This window comes from Typopeltis vanoorti, chromosome 17 (genome assembly GCF_054136105.1).
Source record: "Typopeltis vanoorti isolate ZY-2024b chromosome 17, IOZ_Tvanoo_1.0, whole genome shotgun sequence".
NCBI classification, from domain to species: domain Eukaryota; kingdom Metazoa; phylum Arthropoda; class Arachnida; order Uropygi; family Thelyphonidae; genus Typopeltis; species Typopeltis vanoorti.
Genome location: NC_143565.1, coordinates 14,419,935 through 14,440,957, shown reverse-complemented (window position 1 = coordinate 14,440,957; position 21,023 = coordinate 14,419,935). Strand labels below are relative to the sequence as shown.

The window sequence follows — 21,023 nt, the reverse complement described above, 5'->3', positions numbered from 1 at the left end:
GAGTGAAACAAACAAACTTTTTATTATTACTATTATTAAGATTCATCTATTAGGCATTGCATTCCTAGTTCAACCACCCTCCATGCAAATAAACTACTCCTCACCCTCTTGTTCACGACTTCCTTTTGCAACTTCCAGAGATGACCCTTGTCCTCACTCCATCCCCTTGTTCCACCAAATAAAAGCACAACCTAGTGCCAATCCTCTAACTACCTCTCAACAGTTTAAATGTCTGAATCATATCACCTCTCTTCCTTCTATCTACCAAACTTTGTAATCCACATTCCCTCAGTCAATCCTCTCTCGCATTGTACTATCCTGATATCATCTTTTGTTATCTGCAGAGCCATACTTACACTTTTCCCCTGAGATGAGTGGAGCCTGATGCACTAGAGTGCCCCAGGGGCCTCTCTCATTGTTTGGGACCCTTAAATTGGCTCTAATTTTTTGGGGCCCAAATAGCGTCTCGTGTGCCTGTGCATAAGTATGGCCCTGGTTATTTGCCTCTACAACTCTCTCCATGGTTATTTTATCCCTTTCAAACCTGGGGACTAAATATGAGCACAGTAGTCCAGTTGTGGTCTGATCAGGACTTTATACAATAGAATGACAATTCTTTTATCTCTGCTGGTCAGCATCCTTCTCAGTATTGCAGTGGGGGGGGGGAAGGGATCTCCCCAGATCCCTTGGCTCTCCCACTTCCTCCAGTATAGTTCCTCTAACAGAGTATGCAGCCTCCCCATAGATGTATCCCAAACGTCAAGATTTCTAAAGACTTCATTTATCTGAATTAAACTGACAAATCCCCCATTCATTTTCCCATCTGTGCATTTTATTCAAATCCTCTTGAAGGGCCATCCCATCTGCATTATTACTAATAACCCTTTTCAGCTTCACATCATTTGCAAACAAATGAATATTCCCTTGCAATCCATTGACATTGTCATTGATATAAAGGCCAAACAATACAGGTCCCAGTACTGAGGCCCTGTGGGACACCAATTGTAACCTTCTGCTTCCTTGATACCATTCCCTCATACATGAGATAGCTAATCCAATTCACTAACCTGACATCCCAAACCCATGTGCTGCAACTTAAAATATCAGCTTATCATGTGGTACCCTGTCAAATGCCTTTTTGTAAAATCCAAAAAAATAGTAGAATATGCCTTTCTCTCATTGACTGCTCTTGTCACTTTATTATAAAAGGCAATCTCATATTACTAAAGCAAGAGCACCCCATAACAAATCTATGTTGATTCTCACAGATAACATTGTTTCCATCTACTGAATGCTGTAAATGATCCCTCACTAATTTCTCCAAAATCTTAACAACTACTGACAAACTGGTCTATAGTTACCCTCCTTTCACTCCTTGGACACCTTTCCCATGGCTAGACTCATTGAAAAGCCAGGTCAACAGAGTTGTCTGTTCTTTAGTACATTCTCTCAAAACTCATGGTGAAATCCCTTCAAGTCCCATTGATTTATTGACATTAAGAGTACTCAGTATTTAAAACACACTCACTTCTAAACTTCAAATCTGGCCTATCCCTCTAGCATTAAAACCTACTTCTCCAGGATGAAATACCTCAATAAAGTTTTCATTGAACAACTATTATGTCATTTCCATCAGTCACTTTACTCCTGTTTTTATCCAACAGTGTCATACTTCCACAGTCATTCCTTCTCCTCCTCCTCCTGGCCAAATGCCAGAAGACCGCTAATTGGTTAACAGGCATTGGCATTGAAACAGAAGTAGCATGTAAAAAATTATTGAATTACCAAATATCTTACAAATTATTGCATATAATTTCAGTTTGGCTCTTTAAAATTGTGTGTGTGTGTGTGTGTGTGTGTGTGTGTGTGTGTGTGTGTGTGTGTGTGTGTGTGTGTGTGTGTGTGTGTGTGTGTGCGTGCATGCATGCATGCATGCCTGCACCTGCTTGGAAAGAAGACAACAGACACCATAGTGTAAGAAACAAGCAACTGTTCATCCACCTTAATAAGATGTAGGTACTCCTTTTGCTGAAGTGATTGCAACAGTCCTATGAGACATAGTTTCCAAGCATACGATAGCCATCAGGGAGAATTTTGTATCATTCTTCCTGTAGGCATGTAATGAGGTCCTGGTTTGAGATCAGGGCTCTGTGGAGGCCAGTCAAGTGTGGCGACTTTCGTGTCCACAAACTACACAGCTGCAGCAGCAGTCTTATGACATAGTGCATTGTCTTTCTGAAATAGACAATGGTGAGGTCTATAGAAATGCCACTTGTAATTGACTCTTCTGTTGTCCAGAATGTTCAGATACTTCTCAGAGTTCATTGTTTGTGGCACCACAAACAGAAGTTTGAGGGCAAACCAGGAAAAACAGGACCATACCATGATACTGCTATCTTCATAGTTGAGGTTACGCACTCTGGTAAGAGATGTTCACCAGGCATCTGCCACACCCACACTCATCCATCAGCTCTTTAGAGAGTGTAGCGTGATTCGTCACTCCATAACACAGCTTTCCAAGCTTCCATGTCCCACTGTACATGGTCTTTGCACCACTGACGATAACACCTCATGTTGTTTCAGGTAATGTGGGGCTTGCATATTATGGTCCTGCTATGGAAACCCATGTTGCAGGCCTTGGTTCTGAATGTTTTTATACAGAGTTGTGTTCCAGTCGATGCTTGGAACTCTGCATTCAACACATTGGTCGATGAATGGTGGTTTTGCATATTATCCTTTGTAGCAACCTACAGTCACATTTGGTGAGTGCGGTGGGTCATTCACTGTGGGTAGCACTTGCAGTTGACTCCCTGCACTTCCATCCGAGTATGGTATCATGATAGTTGTCTTGGGATGGCCCAATTTGTCAACAATTTGCCAAACAAATAGACCTGCAACACGGCATTCTGTCACAGCACCTCTTTCAAATTCCATCAGTTCCCTTCTCACAGCCATTTCATCTGGACACAGTTGCATGATGCATCTTTTTCATGGGGGTGCCCTTTTGCTTTGTTCCAACAGAGTGCGCACACAACTTTTACTACAATTCATAATAGGGGTGAGTAAGACTTTTTTGTGACCAGAATTTAAATGGTATTTCTGGAGCCCTGATAATAATAATAATAATAAGTTACATTTTATTGAACAGCACAGTACAATATTATAATTATATACAAGTTTATAATTATACTTATAAATTGAACATTACACAGAGCAGTACACAATCTACACCCTCTGTCCAAAAATAAACCGAAATTTTGATAGAAAATAAAACACTGGCCAATTATAATTATTCAAATCATTTATTTCAATCAATATATTCTCCCTCAGCTTCGATACAGTGTTTGGCATGGTCAATTAATTCGTTAAATGAGTTTTTTATATAGGTTTTTGGGATAGTGTTGAAGGTCTTGGTTACTACCACTTGAATGTTTTCAGTGGTGTCGTATCGCTTTCCTTTCATCGGCAAATGAAGTCAGGGGGGGAGAGAAGGAAGTCAGAGGGTGCTAAATCAGGTGAATACGACAAGTGATCCAACACACAAACTTGGTTTTTGCTCAAAAACTGTCTCGCATTGTTCGAATGATGAGATGGTGCATTATCGTGCAAAAGTGACCAGCTGCCTGCATCACGATATTCATGCCATACGTGATGAATTCCTGCTATCAATCGCTTCAAAACTTCGAGATAAAACTCATCATTGACCATTTGGCCAGGCGGAATGAATTCTTTGTGGATAATGCCCTTGGAATCATAGAAACAAATCAGGATTGTCTTTATTTTGGACTTCTCCAAGTGACTTTTTTTTCAGATGCCCCCCCCTGCCTTCTAGTGGTCTCCACTTAGCATTCTGGCACTTTGTTTCAGACTCATACTCAAAACACCACGTTTTGTCACCAGTAACGATAGCCATCAAGGATTAGTCTTTACGAGCGGTTTTAATGAGGTCCTTGCAGTGTTCAATTCGATACATTTTTTGGTCATTGGTCAACTTGTGGGGAACAAGTCGTGAATTCAATTTATGAAGGCCCAAACTCTCAAAATGTTGTGTACAGTTGATTTTGGAATCCCCAATTCATTTTCAATCAATCTCATGGACGATTTCGGGTTTTCTTTGATGAAATCATGCATTTTTTGGATGTTAGCTTTGCTCAGTCCAGTTTTTGGACGTCCCGGCTTTTTGTCATCCTCAAGTGTCTCACTTAAACCACTCGTAAACTTGAGTACAGGATAAGCATTCATCACCATATGCTTTTTGAAGCATTTGATACTTCGGTAAAACTTTTACCAAGTTTAACACAAAAGTCAATTGCAGTTCTCAATTGACTTTTGTGTTAAACCTGTTTGAAACTCATTTTCTGACCGTTCATCAAAACACACTGTCATTCTTGGCACTATAACTTGGCTTCTAATGAAACAAATGTCATAAACAGTTTACACAACACTAATGAAGGTTGCTGCTTTTGACAACAAAAAGATACAACAGGTGGCATTACTAGTTTCTTCTATTTTCGATAAAGTTCGGTTTCTTTTTGGACAGAGGGTGTATGTTTAAAGTGGAAGTCAGCAGTTAGAATTGAAAGAAGTACAGGAAAGTGGTTTTATGTAATATTTTAAGTGTAAGACAAGAATGCACTCTATCTGCAGTCATATTCATCATCAACAAGGATCATATTATGAAAGAAAGTAGTATTAAACTTCATATCAGAATTGGAGATATCCAACTTAGCTTTATGACAATTGAGTTTTACTCCAAAATAACCTAGTGCAAACCTCGATTTTTTAACTAATTTGAATTATAGCTATATTCAAATTTGGTATGAAAATTAGCAATATAAAGACTAAAACTATGAAAATAGGCAGGGGAAAAAAAAACTAATGCACTCTCAGTGGAGCCTATAGAACAAGTAAATATTTCAGCTGTTAGCCACAATTTTTAGTAAACACTGCAAATTATGTATGGAAATATACAGTAGTATTAATAAAGCTGGTGTGGTCAGGAGCCATTTGAATAAATGTATATGGAATAAGAGAGAATTTAGCCAAAACGCTAAACTGGCTGTATAAGCCAGTGTTCAAATGGGTTTTAAGTTATTGATATCACAGTTGGGTTAGAAATAACACGCTCAATCATAGACTGATAACCACAGATATAAGAGTTCAGGGGAGTGAATGAATGGCATCATATTAGAAAGTAATTTAACCTCATTACCATTCAAGAATTCATAAGCAGAGCTAATCTATGGTAGTATAAATACACCAAGGCCAGTTCAGTAGTTTAGTGATCATACCACCTTAGATTAAATGTAGTCACATATTCTTGAATGCTAACATTGTTGTGGCTAACAGTATCACATCACATCCACATCACAAATACATGAATGTGAAGTGCCCACTGAAAATGAAATAACATTTGTATACTATTAGAATAACATGGATATGAAACATAACTTGAGGTATTTCATCCATGTTGCTGCATTGATGGTTAAACAGAAAGGCAGATGTTTGATGCCAAAAATGGCATGAAAAAGACCCAGATCAAGATCTAAGTGGATTGGTGCACGGTATTGGAGTTCTGACAAGTAATAGATTAATTTACAAATTGTTGATAGTTCTCAGAGTATTCTGTACAAACAGCCCTGAGGGTAGATACACATCAGAAAATGGATGATGAAAATAGAATTATCCTACATCAAGTTTGGCCTTTAAATGATGGGATGCACTTTCTTCAGTTAGGCATAACTGTACTCTTAACAGTGTTATTTTTAACCATTGATTCCATTATAGTTGTCTTGAGTATAATAAACGACTCGTCATTTTTTTTGTTCTCTTTTTATTGTAAATCTCTGAAGAAGTATATTACAATGGTAGATGAAACTAGTTGAGAATTTACAGCACTGTTCTCTTTAGTAGTTATGTGTACTAGAATTCAAATGAATTATATTTGGACTACAGAAGTCTCAGAAGTACATAATTATGTTATTTTCATGATTTCTTCTAATGCTGATATTTGCTTGTGTGGGTGGCTAAAATAGGTAATGTCTGTGCAGACTTGAATTCCATTGTATAGATTTCTTTAGGTGATAATAAATTTCATTGCCTGAGTTTCATTGCCTTGATGCAAGGCCACCATCCTACTTATTGGAAAGACCTGAAGAAGCTTGAAAAAAAGCACCAGAGCAGTACTTTGGTCTAAAGCAGTGCTTCCTCATGTAATTCTTACTATCATGCCTTCCCCCTATAATACCAGTAGATATTATAGGCTAACAATTTTTTTTTTTTATATGTGGATAACATAAAATATTGTAATACAATCAAAGGCTGTTGATTAACAATGACTTCACTTTTTATGCATACAGTTGGCCTTAATGGATATAAAAGAAACAAGGGTGACTGTTAAAGAAAATACAACTGGTGAGGTAAGTTGAATTTTATTATGTGATAGAGCTACAGTAGTTATAATAATGATTACTATAGTTTCTTGTGAAATAACTTTTACTTTTGCCTACTTTATTCAAATGAATATTTTATCCGATTGTTTTGTAAATATATATATAAAAATATATTTCCTTAACAGTAGTCTGAACATAATGTTCTTAATTTCACTTGCTGGATTTGTATAGAAATACTGTTTTTGAATTGAGCTCAGATTAATAGAATCTAACCTAAAAAAGAAAGAAAGATCTAATTCCATTCCAACCTACTTATCTTTGAAGCAGCTGACATCCCATATACCACCAGTTGTAAATAATTCAGTCTTATTGGCTATTGAGAATATTCTGACACTTGAACTGAAAAATGCTTTCACCCTGACATCATTGATCTTTTCAGTTTTGCCATCCATACTGTTTATTTCACTTGGAAAGACACCATATATAACTGTGTGTGTGTGTCTATATATATAGACATACATATAGAAGATCCTCCTATGGGCTCTCCTCCTCTAGCTAATTTTTATATGGATTTGAAAAACATGCTCCTTCTGCCACTCTCCAACCTTCTATCTGGCTAAGATACAAATTAATGATGTGCTTTCTATTTGGCCACACAGCTCAGACACATTAGACTCTTCTCCTTTCATCTATTTCCTCTTCCTTGGGATCCTGTTATTGCCAAGACTTAAACTAAACAGCATGGTTAGTGATACTTTTAGTTGTATTGCACCGTCACACTTCAGTTGCTATCTCTAATCCTATGGCTGTATTTCTATTCAGATTTTGTAACATATTAAGTACCTCTAGTTCATCAAATCTCTGTTCTTGCATTGGTCCCAGTAACATCAACCACTCTTATCTTGACCTGGATGATGTGTTGTTGTTATGTTCCATTGAGTCGTTTTTGACTCCTGGTGATTCTATGAACATACACTCTGTCCCTGGCCATATCTTTCAGAATTTCAAGGTGCATTCCGGTTGCTTCTTTAACTCCATCCACCCATCTAATTCTTGGTCTCCCTCTTCTCCTGCTTCCATCAACTTTGGCAAGCATCATCATCTTCTCCAGACTGTCATTTGCACGCATAATAAGTCAAAAGTATGACAATTTTTGCTTGATGATCGTAGCTTCAAGGGAGCAATCTGGCTTTATTCTGTCCATCACTGATTTATTGGTTTTCTTTGCAGTCCATGGTATTCTTAGTAAGCATCTCCAAACCCATAATTCAGATGCATCTATCTCCCTTCTTTCACTCTTTCTCAGGGTTCAACTTTCACATCTGTACAGTACCATACGGAATATCGTTACTTTCACGATTCTGATTTTTGTTGCGAGGCTGATATCTTTAAAGATCTTGCTTAAATTTGTCATTGCGTTCCTTCCAAGTAATAATCTTCTTCTAACATCTTCGGTACAATACCCATCTTTATCAATTCAGGATCCAGGAGCACAAAATTGTTAGCTACTTCCATTTTCTCCCCATCTACTTCAAAATCATTAAGTTCACATGTTGCTATATGAGGTTAAGTTTCAAGCCATATTTAGCACTTTCTTCATTAACTTTCATAATAAGTTCCTCCAAATCTTCTTTGCATTCTGCTAGCAAGGTGGTATTATATGCATACCTCAAATTATTAATATTTCTTCCACCAATTTTAATTTCAACTGAAGACTCCTTCAGCCCAGCCATTCTTAAAATGTACTTGCTGTATGAGTTAGAGGTATGGAGATAAAATACATCTTTGTTGCACCCCTTTATCTGTTGTGAAACACTCAATTTCTCCAAGATCTGTTTGGACAGTAGCTTTTTGTTCATAATAAAGATTCCTCAGAATGATAATGAAATGCTCCTGGTACTCCCATTGTTCTTAACACTTCCACAGCTTCACATGATCTACAGAGTCAAAAGCCTTACTTACAAAGTAGACATTCTTTTGATATTCCTGTACTCTTTCTATTATCCTTTGTTGTGATCCAAATTCGTGGAGAAAATGGACATAGAGCTGTTAAAATTTTAACTACCTCTTCTCCCAGGGCTTTGAGCAGCTCAATAGGTATTCCATACCCTCCTGATGCTTTCTTACTGGATAGCTGTTGCAGTGCTCACCTCACTTCACTCTCCAGTGGTACTGGCTCCTGTGTATAACCCTGCTCTTCAATTTTCTCAGTAATTTTGGAGTCCTTTTTATATATATATATATATAGAGCTTCTGTATACTCTTTCCATCTTTCTTTGATTCTGCAGCTTCTGTAAGATATCTTTTGTGATTACTTTTCAATATTGTCACCTTGACGCTGAAAAACCACTATTAGGTCTTGCGATGGGTAGCCCTCTATCTCCCCCCATGTGCTGACTTGGTTATGGAGGAGAAGTTTGAAAAAAAGACATCTTGTCACAATTAGATCCAAAACCATCAGTATGGTGGAAATACATCGATAATATTTTCATCATAAGGAAACATAGAGAAGCAGAATTACTTGAATTCCTAACTAAAATAAACTCATTTCATCAAAATATGAAGTTTACCTTTGAACTCGAAAGGAAAGAAAATTACCATTTCTAGATGTCTTAATCACATAACAAATGGATGGCAATATTGACCTAAAGGTTTACTGCAAACCGACCCACACTGGCCATTTCCTGCATTTTTCTTCATCACATCACATTTCACAAAAGTTGAGTATTTTACATATTTTGAACAAGTGAGCAGCTTGCATCACAAGAGATGACAAAACTTTAAAGATGAATTAGACCTCATCATTGAAACTCTAATAAATAATGGCTATCCAAAAAATTGTTCCAACTGCCAAAAAAATCTCCAACCCTCCCATCAACAAACTCAAGGAACCCACTACAGATCTTCAATTTCCATTCCTTTGTTCAGTGTTCCATTCCATAGAAAATTGCTAAAATGCTCAAACTTTATGAGATCCGAGTGGCCCTCAAACAAATAAAGACAATCTGCAACTTGTTAAGATCATCGAAGGACAAAAATGCTTTCTATAAACATCCTGGAGTTTACAACATTCCCTGCTCTTGTGGTTTAAATTATATAGGACAAACTTCTAGAAGTCTAGAGATAAGAAAGAACATATTAGGGACTTTAATAACAACAGAGAAGACAATTCTGGCTTGGCGCTCCATTTTTCTAATACCAGCTCTTAACATCGAATGGGATAAAAGTACTATGCCTTACTTGGAAGAAGATTTTCGTTACGCAACATCAAAGAAGCTGCAGTAGTTATCCGTTCAAGAGGCATCTTGAACAGAAACCAAGGGATGATCCTAGGTGATACATGGAAAAGTCTCATAAGATCATTCACTCACTCAACACATCGGAGTTCAATTTTGCTGCCAATTATAGATCATACATGTATAACAATCACTGATAACATACATGCTCCATGCGTTTGATGTAGCATCTTATTTGAATTTAGATAATATTTAACATTCGTTTATGTTTTAACCTGATATCCTTAGCTTGCTTTTTTAATCTTTTTAAAGCTGTTTTGTCACTTTGTATGCCCAGATGAAGCCAACAGTCAAGTTGGCAAAACTAGCAGGCTATTACTTTACAATAAAAAGCCTCTGACCAGTTAAATCCAGTTTATTCGTGTTTTGCAAACAAAGAATTCTCTCCCCAAAACTCAATTAGTTTCTTCCCTGCAGTGTTATGAATAATAAACCAAAATGACCTGTTGTTCTTCGGTTTCTCCCACTTTTGCATTCCAATCTCTGATAAGCAGCCATAAATCCACTTTGGTGTTGTATCTATCACATCTTGTAACTTGCCATAAAATTCTTCTGTGGCCTCTTCTGGTGCCGAGGGTGTGCATAAACTTGTATATATTCATTGCATGTCCACTGACTCTGAGAGAAATGATTCTGTCACTGACTGGATTATAGCCTAATGCATATCTGGCCATCTTTTTCCTGAGTAGGAAAGATACTCCATTTTTACGACTCATCTCATGTCCTGAGTAATACAACATATAGTCTCGTGACTGAAAATGACCCATTCCTGTCCATCTAAGTTCACTTATTCTCAATATATCCAGCTAGCATTCCATTTCCATCTTTATTATTTCCAGCTTACCTTGGTTCATACTTCTAACATTCCAAGTTCCAATGTTGTGGATTCTTGTGAAACAGGGAGCCTCCCTTTTCCAACCAGCAATATCCATGTTCATTTTGCATTTTTGAAAATTATAGAGACAACTACCTTGTTTGAATAAAAACTTTAGTTTAATATAACTAAAATCTATATTTGACGTTTCGACCTTTATGTCAAGATCATCTTCTGGAGCATACAACTATACACAGAAAACAAGCTACACTACAATCAAACTGGTTTGTTAAAATTACTAACCAACTGCTACAACAATTGTTGGCCTGACCTCTGGTGAAAAAAAAAATTATACATCAACGCTAGAGTCCTATTATTAGTGTTATCTGTTGGTTGTAGACATACGTTGGGCGCAACAACAAGTCTATGTATCTATCTATATACATATATTAACATCATGATTATACATGTACATTCCAGCCAGTTGGTATGGAATGGTTTCTAATACTAGCTGAAGATTGGCTAGAGTCCTGACTTATGATGGATCTTATATATTAGGTGGGCTGAATGTGTGCCATCCAGATTCTTGGAATTTTCATGCCATCTTTGTTCTTGATATTTGGGTGGTTTATCAGGATTTCGCAGGCTTCCTTAAATTTCCTTTCATACCAGGTTTTTGTGCGGGGTAAAGAGTGGGTGCTTTTCCAGTTGATTTGGTGTAAGGTGTTGAGCGCGTGATCTGAGAGGCCCACTTCACCATAATGGTTATATTTAATGTGTCCTTTCTTGTGTATAGGGATTGTCCATCCTGTTTCACCAATGTACGGTAAGTTACAGGTGCAGCGGATGCAATAGACTCCAGGATGTGCCAATGGGAGGAGAGGATCCTTAGAGGAGCTGAATATGGTTTTAAGTTTAGTGGGTGGTTTAAAGGTGGCATTGAGGTTATAATGTTGTAGGATTCTGTTGATTTTTTCTGATAACCCTTTAATGTATGGAATGGCTATGGTTTTACTGTAATCTAGATTCGTTTTTGTTGTTGTTTTATGGAGTATTTTATTAATAGTATTTTTGTTATATCCATTATTTATGAATGTGTCGCTGATGATTTTTAGTTCTTGTTTCAGGGCTTGCTGGTTAGAGCAAATTGTTGTAGCTCTGTTTTTAAGGGTGTTAATGACTCCATATTTTTGTGATGCGTGGTGGTATGAATTAGCATGTATGTATTGGCCAGTGTGTGTCAGTTTTCGGTAGACCGTGAAGGATAGACTGCCTGAAGGGAGATGTGTGACTAGTGGGTCTAGGAATGGGAGCGAGTTTTGATTTTCAATTTCGATGGTAAATTGTATGCGTTTGTGTCGTTTGTTCAGGTGGCTAAGGAATGTGTTTAGCGTTTGTCGCCCGTGCAGCTAGATCGCGAACATGTTGTCGACGTATCTAAGCCAGACTGCCAGTCTTAGCATGGTGGAATCAAGAGCCCTTTGCTCAAAGGTTTCCATGTAGAAGTTAGCGATTGGGAGGGGATAATGGTGAGCCCATGGCTGTACCTTCTTTTTGTAGGCAAAATTTGTATTGTCACACGAAGTAACCGTACTGTAGTACGTGGGCAAAGAGAGTAACGTCAGGCGGAAATTTGTTCTGTAGTAGGAGAATTGTGTCATTGATGAGGACATAAGTGAAAAGGGCAGAATCGTTGAAACTGACTAATAAGTCATCTTTGTCAAGTGTTATGTTTTTAATTTTGTTTATAAAGTGTTGTGTGTTCTTTATGTAGGAGGGGGAATGACCTACCAACTCCTTGAGTGTTGACGTTAATTTCTTGGCTAAGTGGTAATTGGGGCTGTCAATTCCTTCCACGATAGGTCGAAGGGGAACATTTTGTTCTTGTATTTTCAGGATCCCATATATTCTAGGGGAGCAGGCGTAGTGGGTTTGAGTTTTTTAACTGTGTCCGTTGGCCAAGAAGTGACAGACATGAGTAATCTGTTTTATCCTTTATCCTGTTTGTTGGGTTATAATTTACCAGCTTATACGTGTTGTTATCAGCTACTAGTTGATTCATCTGAAGTATATATGTTGACCTGTCAAGGACGACAGTGGCATTGCCTTTATCCGATTTCGTTATTATTATGTCTTGGTTGGCTTTTAATGACTTAATTGCTGTTAGTTCTGTTTTTGTGAGATTGTTCTGTATGGTTTTCTTAATGTTTAGGACATGACTAGTTTCGACCTTGCCATAAAGGTCGAAACATCGAATGTAGATTTTAGTTATATTAAACCAAAGTTTTTATTCAAACACGGCAGTTGTTGCCATAATTTTCAAAAATGCATTTGGATCACCGTGTAAGCTTAAAAGAAAGGGAAAAAAATATCCATGTTCCTTCCAGGTTTGACCTGGACACATCATAACAACTTGTTCTATTTGTGGAAGCCCTCGTTCTTTCCCAGTTGCATGTTGGATGCCTTCAGGCCTGGGGGGGGGGTCTAACTAATCCAGTACCATATCGTACTTTCTCATTTTTGGCATGTTCATAGAATGTTCTTGGCAAGGTACAGAAATGGTTTGCCATTGCCTTCATCTGGAATATTTTTTAACTTTCCAGTCTAGATCTGCACCGTTCCATGAAAACAGGGACACCTCTGGAAAGATGCGACTCTTCGCCGCAGTGCGGTCTTTGTAAAGGAGAGGCTAAGTCTCTGTATTAGAGATGTATGGCACCTATCTTTACCTGGATAATTCCCAGTAAGAAAATTATCCCTCCCCCCCCCCGATGATATACCTTCACGAAATAAGTATTTCTTCTACTTTTACCACCTTCCTATAATCTGCATTAATTAATGTTGTCTTCTTTAATTATCTTGCTGACTTACAAATAGTGAAAGAACTGTTTTGGATTTTCTCTGGTCAGCTAAATTTCTCTAATAATTTGATAGTGCTGATCAATTTCTTGTTTGTGTCTGTACTGTATACTACTTATGAATCTGCTGGTTACATTTCTCCTTATATTCAATTCACGACAATTTTTTTTTTTTTTTCAGCTTCTCCTTGATGATGCTCATTCATTTTATTCCCAGTTTAGCTAGTCTTCTACCCTGAGGTATACCCTCTCATATTGCTCGCTTCTCTCAAACACTCCTTGACAATTTCGCATGCATTGCCAACATCATTTCATTGCAGTTTCTTATGCCATGAGCTCCAGGCTGCTTCTCAAGTTTTTCATTATCACTAATTTTCTAGTTATATGCATTTCTTAACTGAAGATTCCACATGCCTTCTCCTATGTCTACACTATGTGATCGCTCTCCCCATTCACTAATTACGTTGTTTATGCACTATTCCTATGGGTTATCACCAGATCTGGCACACTTAAACAACAGACCCCCTGAATCACACACAGTTTTAGGTAATTATCTCCCAGTAGCTTCAAATTTCATTTTCTGCCTCCCAGTATGTCTTTTCAATCTTTGTTCCTATTGTTGAAGCTCCCCCCCCCATATTTATTACTTGTCCTTTTTTTTTTTTTTTTTTTTTTTTTTCCAGGCCCATATATGAGAGGTTGGCTGGTCAACCTATACTGCATTAGTACCGTATATGGGTATTGGGTTGGGAAAAAATTTATTTAAATTTGATGTAAAAGTTTAAAAGCCCTTATGTTGTATTCCTTGAGAAATACATCAAGGAGATGACTGTACAGCAGTAGCAGGAATGAAGGAGGAAGAAAAGAAACTTGCTCTGTGGGTTTCAAGGTGTACTGTGAAAGGATGTTGGGCAGCAGCTGTACGTGTTCCAATGGGCTTAGTACAGAGTGGGGGGGGGGGTTATTGATGCTGTTTCAGATGAACATTTCCCATGGAAATATTTATAGAATATACAAATTGCAGACACCAAATGTCTATGAGGGGAGCAAGTTGGTAAGAGATGGGTCATGTATCAGTCTAATTGCTTTCCTCTGTATTGAGTCAAGCGTTTTTTGAGGGATCTTTTAGGAGCCCCACTTTAAATGTGAGCAGTATTCGATAGCTGGATGGATTTGCGATTTGTATAAGGTTAACAGCTATTTAGAGGTGATGTCTTGAGCCAAAGAGAAAACCTACTTTTTTGGAAGCTGAGGATGCAGTGGTTGTGATGTGTTTATGCCAGGAGAGGCTTGATGTCAGGGTAATTCCGAGAAGAGAAATTTCATCTTGTCTGGGAATTTGAATGTTATCAAAAATAATGCTGGGGAAAATGGTTCTTTTTTGTGAGAAATAAGACCGAACTTGGTTTTACTAGTATCTGAGCTCCATTGGAGGATGGCTTGGAAGTCAGAATTAAGGGCAGTGGTAGTTGATGCTCTGTGAGTTGAAGTGACATTGTGTAGAGTACAGTTTGTCAAATGAAAGGGAGGAGCAAAATGTGCTGTCATCTGCAAAACTGTGTATTGGGTTGGAGGTCAACTGAAGTAGGTCATTGATATACAGAAGGAAGAGGATCAGTGAGAGAACTGAACCTTGTGGGACCCCAGCATTAGTTGGATGGTGAGAAGATAGGAAGCCGTCTACCATCACACATAGTGTGTATCTAGATGGGAAGCTGGCAATCCATCTGCAGAATCCTGAGACAGTCCAAATGATGGGAGTTTGCTTAGTAAGCCCTTGTCCCAGACTCGGTCAAAGGCTTTAGAGATATCAAGTGCAGCCACTTGGGATTTGTCAAATTTCTCCATGGCATTTGTCCAGCAATTGGTGATGTATGAGAGTAGATCTCCTGTTGATCGGCATCGACATAATCTGTACTGGTGGTCTCTTAATAGCTGGGGTACCTTCAAGGTAGTATAGAAGCTGAGAGTTGATGGTTTTCTCCATCACTATGGATAGGACTGAAGTGAGCAAAATAGGGCTGTAGTCAGATGGCAGTGATTTGTCACCCTTTTTAGGAATGGTTTGAATATAGGCCAGTTTCCAGGCTTTGGGATATATATATATATATATATATATATACATATATACCAGTGAAGTAAGAGAGTATGTACAGACAGCATAGGATAGGAGTCAGTTCTAGTGCACAGATCTTCAGGACAATTGGAGGAATGCCATCAGCGCAGGAGACTTTTTTGTGTCTTTAGGCAACAGGTTTATGATCTCTTTTTGGCAAAAAGATATAGGGAGTATTGTATGTTGGGCAGTTGGAATGACTGGAAGGCATATGCCATTGTCAGTTATGTATGCATTAGAGGCAAAGTGTGAAGCCAGAGATTAGCTTTTTCTGTGCGTGATGTTTCTGGGTATGATAGGGGTGGGAATAGTGTAGGGCAAAAGTTACAACCAGTTGCCTTGGCGAGAGACCAAAAGGCGTGGCTGTCATTTGGACAGGCTGCAAGCTTCCTGCTTTTTGCCCATTCAAATTCTGTTTTAGAAGTATTGATAATTTTCTTGCATCTGATTCAGGCTTCAGTATAGGCATTGAAGGAAGATGGGGTTCTTGATTTGAGCCAGTTGTGGTTTGCCTGATTTTTCATTTGTACAGCCTTGGCACATCTTTTGGAGAACCAGAGTTTGGATAGGGATGGCAGTTCGGAGTAGTGTGGGGAATGTATGTTTTCTTGCCAGTGAGGATTACTTTGGTGATACGTTTGGTGCATATGTTTGGACTGGAAGACCGGAAACAGTAATCCATCCAAGGGAATGAAGCATAGTAGTCTCGGAGACTGTCCCAATTGGCACTGTTATAATGCCAAACTACTTTTGTATGGGAGTAACTGTGTAAGCATTGTTGCATAGCAGAGGAGATGAGCACTAGATTGTGGTCAGAATTACCCAGGGGGCTCACTACATTCACTGCATATTTGGAGGGGTCATTGGTAAGTAAGAGATCTAGGGTATTTGAGGAGTGGTTTAGGCCATCTGGTATTCTGGTCAGCTTTTGAACAATTTGTGTAAGGTCATTAATGATGGCAAATGTTTCAGCATCTCTGCCTGCAGGATCTGTACAACTGGAAAAGGAAAGCCAATTGGTGAAAATATTCATGGGGATGATTTCACTGTTAGGAGAGCTGGACTGGAGAAAATCAACTTTTAAGGACAAGAAATGAAAGAGAGAGTGGTTGGTTGATATTAGGAGAGCAATTGAGAGACAGCAGATGAATTTGACTGAGTGGGGGAGGGATATTTTCAGCCAAAGAAGGTCAAAATTGGGTGATACTAGGTTAGATGCTCTCTGGCAGTATATGTCAGAGCAGATATAGGCACAGACACCACCCATTGGTCAAAAGGAGTTAAATAGTGTATAGTTAGGAAGGTTGAGATGGATAATGCTGGGGGAAGGTGAGATTTCAGTTTCTGTTAAAAAAGAGTAAGTGGGTGTTTTGGACTGCAGATGGTAGCGGACACTATTAAGATTGGAGTTGAGGCCACAGATATTGGTGAAGTGGATATTCAAAGTTCTGCGAGGCATGGATTTGACCACAAGGATCTTGCACATTTCCTATGCAGTGCCTGCATACTGGTCTCCTTGGTGGCTACTAGTGGTGTCACTTGGTTTTTGCACTAGTTTGGTTTGTTTGTAGTCTATCATCCAACTGTTGTCTCCATTTTGGTATTTTTCTTCTAGTTGTCTTCGGAGTTGGCATCTTTGTTCTCTCTGGGCAAATCGAGCACATATGCGAGACTGGGGTAAGTGTCCTTTAGCTTGTTGTTTATCAGCGTTATAAATTTGGATGTGTTTGTTGGTGTGTCGCAGGTCACTTTCACGAATCGTAGAAAGTTCGTTCCGTCCTTTCTTTTGTTCATGCGTCCGAAACGATGCCATTTGACAATATTTCTTGGATCAAAGTTGCATTCTCCTGCTAGTTTGCCGACGTCTTCTTTTAATGATTTACCATTTTCTGACAGAAATTCAAGATAATGGCATTGAGTCTCCTATTTTTGGCCTTGGGCAACTTGTGTACCATTGATGTGATTAGTTCACGAAGTTTGTTAGCGGGCACGGGTGCACTTGCGATTGGGCGCAGGTCGTCGAGTGTCTCGAGCTTAGTTTCCAACTTTCGGAATCTGGAGGAGAAGGTTTCGATCATAGTCTTAAGGTGTTGTTTGAGGTTTTCAACTCATTTGCCTAGGTTTAGTAGCTGTTTTATGGAAGGGAGGCACATCATACAGAAGTAAAGCTGGTTGAGATCGATAAAAAGCTTGTGCGTGATTCATCTATTTTCGTGCAGGAAGTATGTGGCCAGTAGCAACAGAAATCGCACAATATACCATTTTTCTTTCGGTAACTTTGGTTTCACAGCTGCAACACTTCGTATTGGCATTCAGTTTGTTGGTGATCGGTGGCACTATGCTGACAGGACTCGAGGTAATCTTACATTGTTGGCCTTTGTTGCTGCTATCTTTACTTTGCATGGAAGGCATTGCGGGTGCTTTCACGTGGCTGTTTTTAATTGTAAAAAATAACTGATTTGATTGACTATGGGTACTTATGAGTTCTGCGGAAGTAATTGGTTCCTTAGTACCCTCTGTTAGTTTTCCGTTTACTGCTTATTTTGCACCAGAAACACTTGCAATTCCAATAAAATGTGGGAGCACAAGTTTAACTTAGCTTATTCACAGGTGCCACATATCAATTTAGCTGAAGTGTAAAAAGTTTAGCAAAAGGCACAATGTGTTATCAATATGAAGCATGAATTAAGAGGTCACATGAAAAATATTTGCTTGCAATGATAGTTCCCACAATTGTGCCATTCACCTTTCACCTATGGATGCTTTAATGTTGATTATCACTCAGTTTGTTTAGAGACAAAAACATGTCTAGGGATGATAATTAGCTAAGACTCCAGTTAACATTACCTTGTTCAGTACTGTTTTGTTATGGAGGGATATCTTGCAAACATGGTAAAACGGCAGTTCTCTGATTCCCTAAACTTGCTGCCTTCAAGCATTAACACAAATAATGGTACATAATTTCCAAATTCTCCAGCTGCAAGCAATAATACTGAATGTATCAGCTCCCTTAGTAATTTGAAATGCTTGGTACGAAATGCATACATTCAGTTGTTATTAACTATAGACAATATATATACAAGTGTTATGGTGGTTGATCTGATCTGATTTTTCCTTTCAGTCATTTCCAACCATAGATGACTTTGTAGGCATTGCCCAAAAGTATTCCTGGTTTGATTTTTACAGGGTAGTTCACCATTGCTTTTCCCAACCCCCAACAGGACGTATTCATAAGGTGGTTAGAAGCAGGCAAATGCGATATTGATATAGGTTATTCTTCTTCTTAACCACATATACTATATGAACAATTATGAGAAATGCAGGCAAAATAAGATCTGCAACTACACCTTCAAAATTTTCAACAACAAAGGTAATTTGTTCAAGAAGCCTTATTCCTGAAGAAATGGAAAAAAGACTTCGTGTTTGGGTAGATGATCAAACTCAATATAACATGCTCTTAAGTCAATTTATAATAATAATGGAAAAGATTATGAACCAGATTATGAACAAAGCTCTAAAGCTAGACAGGCTTATGAAAGCAGTATCTCACTACAAAGAGCTCCTTCACAAACCAAAAAGGAAATGACAATTGGTCCTTCATGGCTTCATCTTCAAGATGCTGAAGCTCTCAGAAGATACTCATTAAAGTTGTTCAATACTGTTATATTCGTGTTTGTGTTTCCAAATTTCCCTATTTACATAAGGTTAAAATGACACCATTTAAGTGCTGTTTTATTTAGGGTGCTAATTTCTAAGAACCATATCCTGAGCATTAACTGGGATCTTATTGTATTGTGCCTTGAACAGAACTCTAAAGCTAGACAGGGTCTTATGAAAGCAAGAAGATAATAATTTCTCTGATTTAGGATGTGAAACAGCTATACTTGAAAATTGTAGTGTTGTGAATTCCAGGAATAGCCTCAGATTTGTATCTGCTTTTGTACAATAGGCAGGATTTTTCCTTTGGATCTGGTGATCCATGTCAATGACATAGTCACTCACCACAGAACAGCTGTAGTATGTTTGATGAACATAATTCCTATTTTTATTCAGTTGGTTGTTAGCTATTCTTAGCTGCTTCGTTCTTGTGATGTTTGGGACCATAAACACAGTGCTAAGCTGATTGGATAGGAAGCACAAGTTCATTTCCTGATTATACTGAAAGACTGTTATTCTTCTAAACAGCACTATAGATTTCAGGAAAAGACTCAGTTATAGTTAACACCAGATTTAATAACAACAAAAAACAATACAAAATTACATAATGGCTTGCTTTTTCCAGATAATGTGCAGTCACTTAAACAGCTTAAATAAATTATTCTCAGTTCAATAAACATTATTAATTTCTATGTTTACTGTAGCATTATTTATGTTGGACACATTATTTAGTGTCAAATACCTGCAATGGGATTTTTTCAGTTATCCAATATCCAATCTTTCTCTTTTACTGTTCTATCAGGACACAAAGTATAACACATTTCTCTATGAAGACAGAATTTAATTTGTCCCATGATTCATCAACCCTCATGACATCAGCATTCTTGATAAGTTCTGTCTCTTGATTCAGATCTTGACCCAGTTTTTTTCTTATAACTGAGTTTTTTTAACTTTCCTAGATCAAACCTGTTTTTTTTTTTTTTTTTTTTTTTTTGATGTTTCTTAAGTATAGCTTTCAGCCTAAGTTTTAACTCTGTCACCAGTAGATTATGATAAGAAGCACTAGGATAGGTTTTTGCACTCTTTATGGAACTTCAGAATTGTTGATTAATTAGCAAATAATCAATTTTGTTTCTGACTATATTTGTACTATTATCCTGTGGTGATCTTTAAGTATATTGCCTATGGGGTGGTAGCTTAAACCATGTGTTTGTGATTATTGGTTCTTCTTCTTGGCAGAATTGAATAGACAGTCTCCTCTCTCATTTCTTGTTCCCAGTCCATGTTCACCAACTGTCTCCACTTCTACCTTTCCCAACTTTAGCATTGAAATCACACCTGAAGATGTTAATATCATGTTTCTTTGTAATTTTCATTAGTTTTTTTAATTGATCATAAAATTTTTCGATCTCGGTATCACTCTTGTCATCATTTGGGGCATAGACCTGTATAAGATTGATATCTAGTAGTTGACTTTTCAGTTTTAATAATATCATCCTATTTGAGTTTGGGATGAAGGTCAGCAGTGACATATTGGCATCGTTGTTTAATATTATTCCAACTCTGTTTTATGATTGTTTTCACTACTTCCAGAGTGGTTCATTTTCATGTTATCAACTTGAGTTTTGTCTGCTCCTGGCCACCTAACTTCACTCATTCCTGAAATCCCAATTCCGTGTGTTTTCATTTCCTGGGTATTGTTTATAAGCTTACTTGCTTCTTACAGGGTTCTGACGTTCCAGGTTCCTAGTTTTAATGAACACACCATTTTGAGCCTGGAGATTCTTCACATCACTGTCCCACATAAGGGATGCGGAACTTTGAATCTAGTTAGTTAATTATTATCCTTAGATGTGGGTTTCTGCTCTGTAGAAGTCACCATTTTCTTGT

General features: G+C 37.9%; 1 protein-coding gene across 4 annotated transcripts in view; it reads left to right on the top strand.

Annotated features, from left to right (window-relative positions):
- LOC150097176 (uncharacterized) overlaps nt 1–21,023 on the top strand; it is a 296,897-nt gene that overhangs the window by 209,908 nt on the left and 65,966 nt on the right. For all 4 annotated transcript variants that reach the window (XM_090407105.1, XM_090407107.1, XM_090407104.1 and 1 more), the window contains exon 15: nt 6,360–6,419. In XM_090407105.1, coding sequence (XP_090263231.1) covers nt 6,360–6,419 — 60 coding nt within the window. The remainder of the gene's footprint in view (nt 1–6,359; nt 6,420–21,023) is intronic.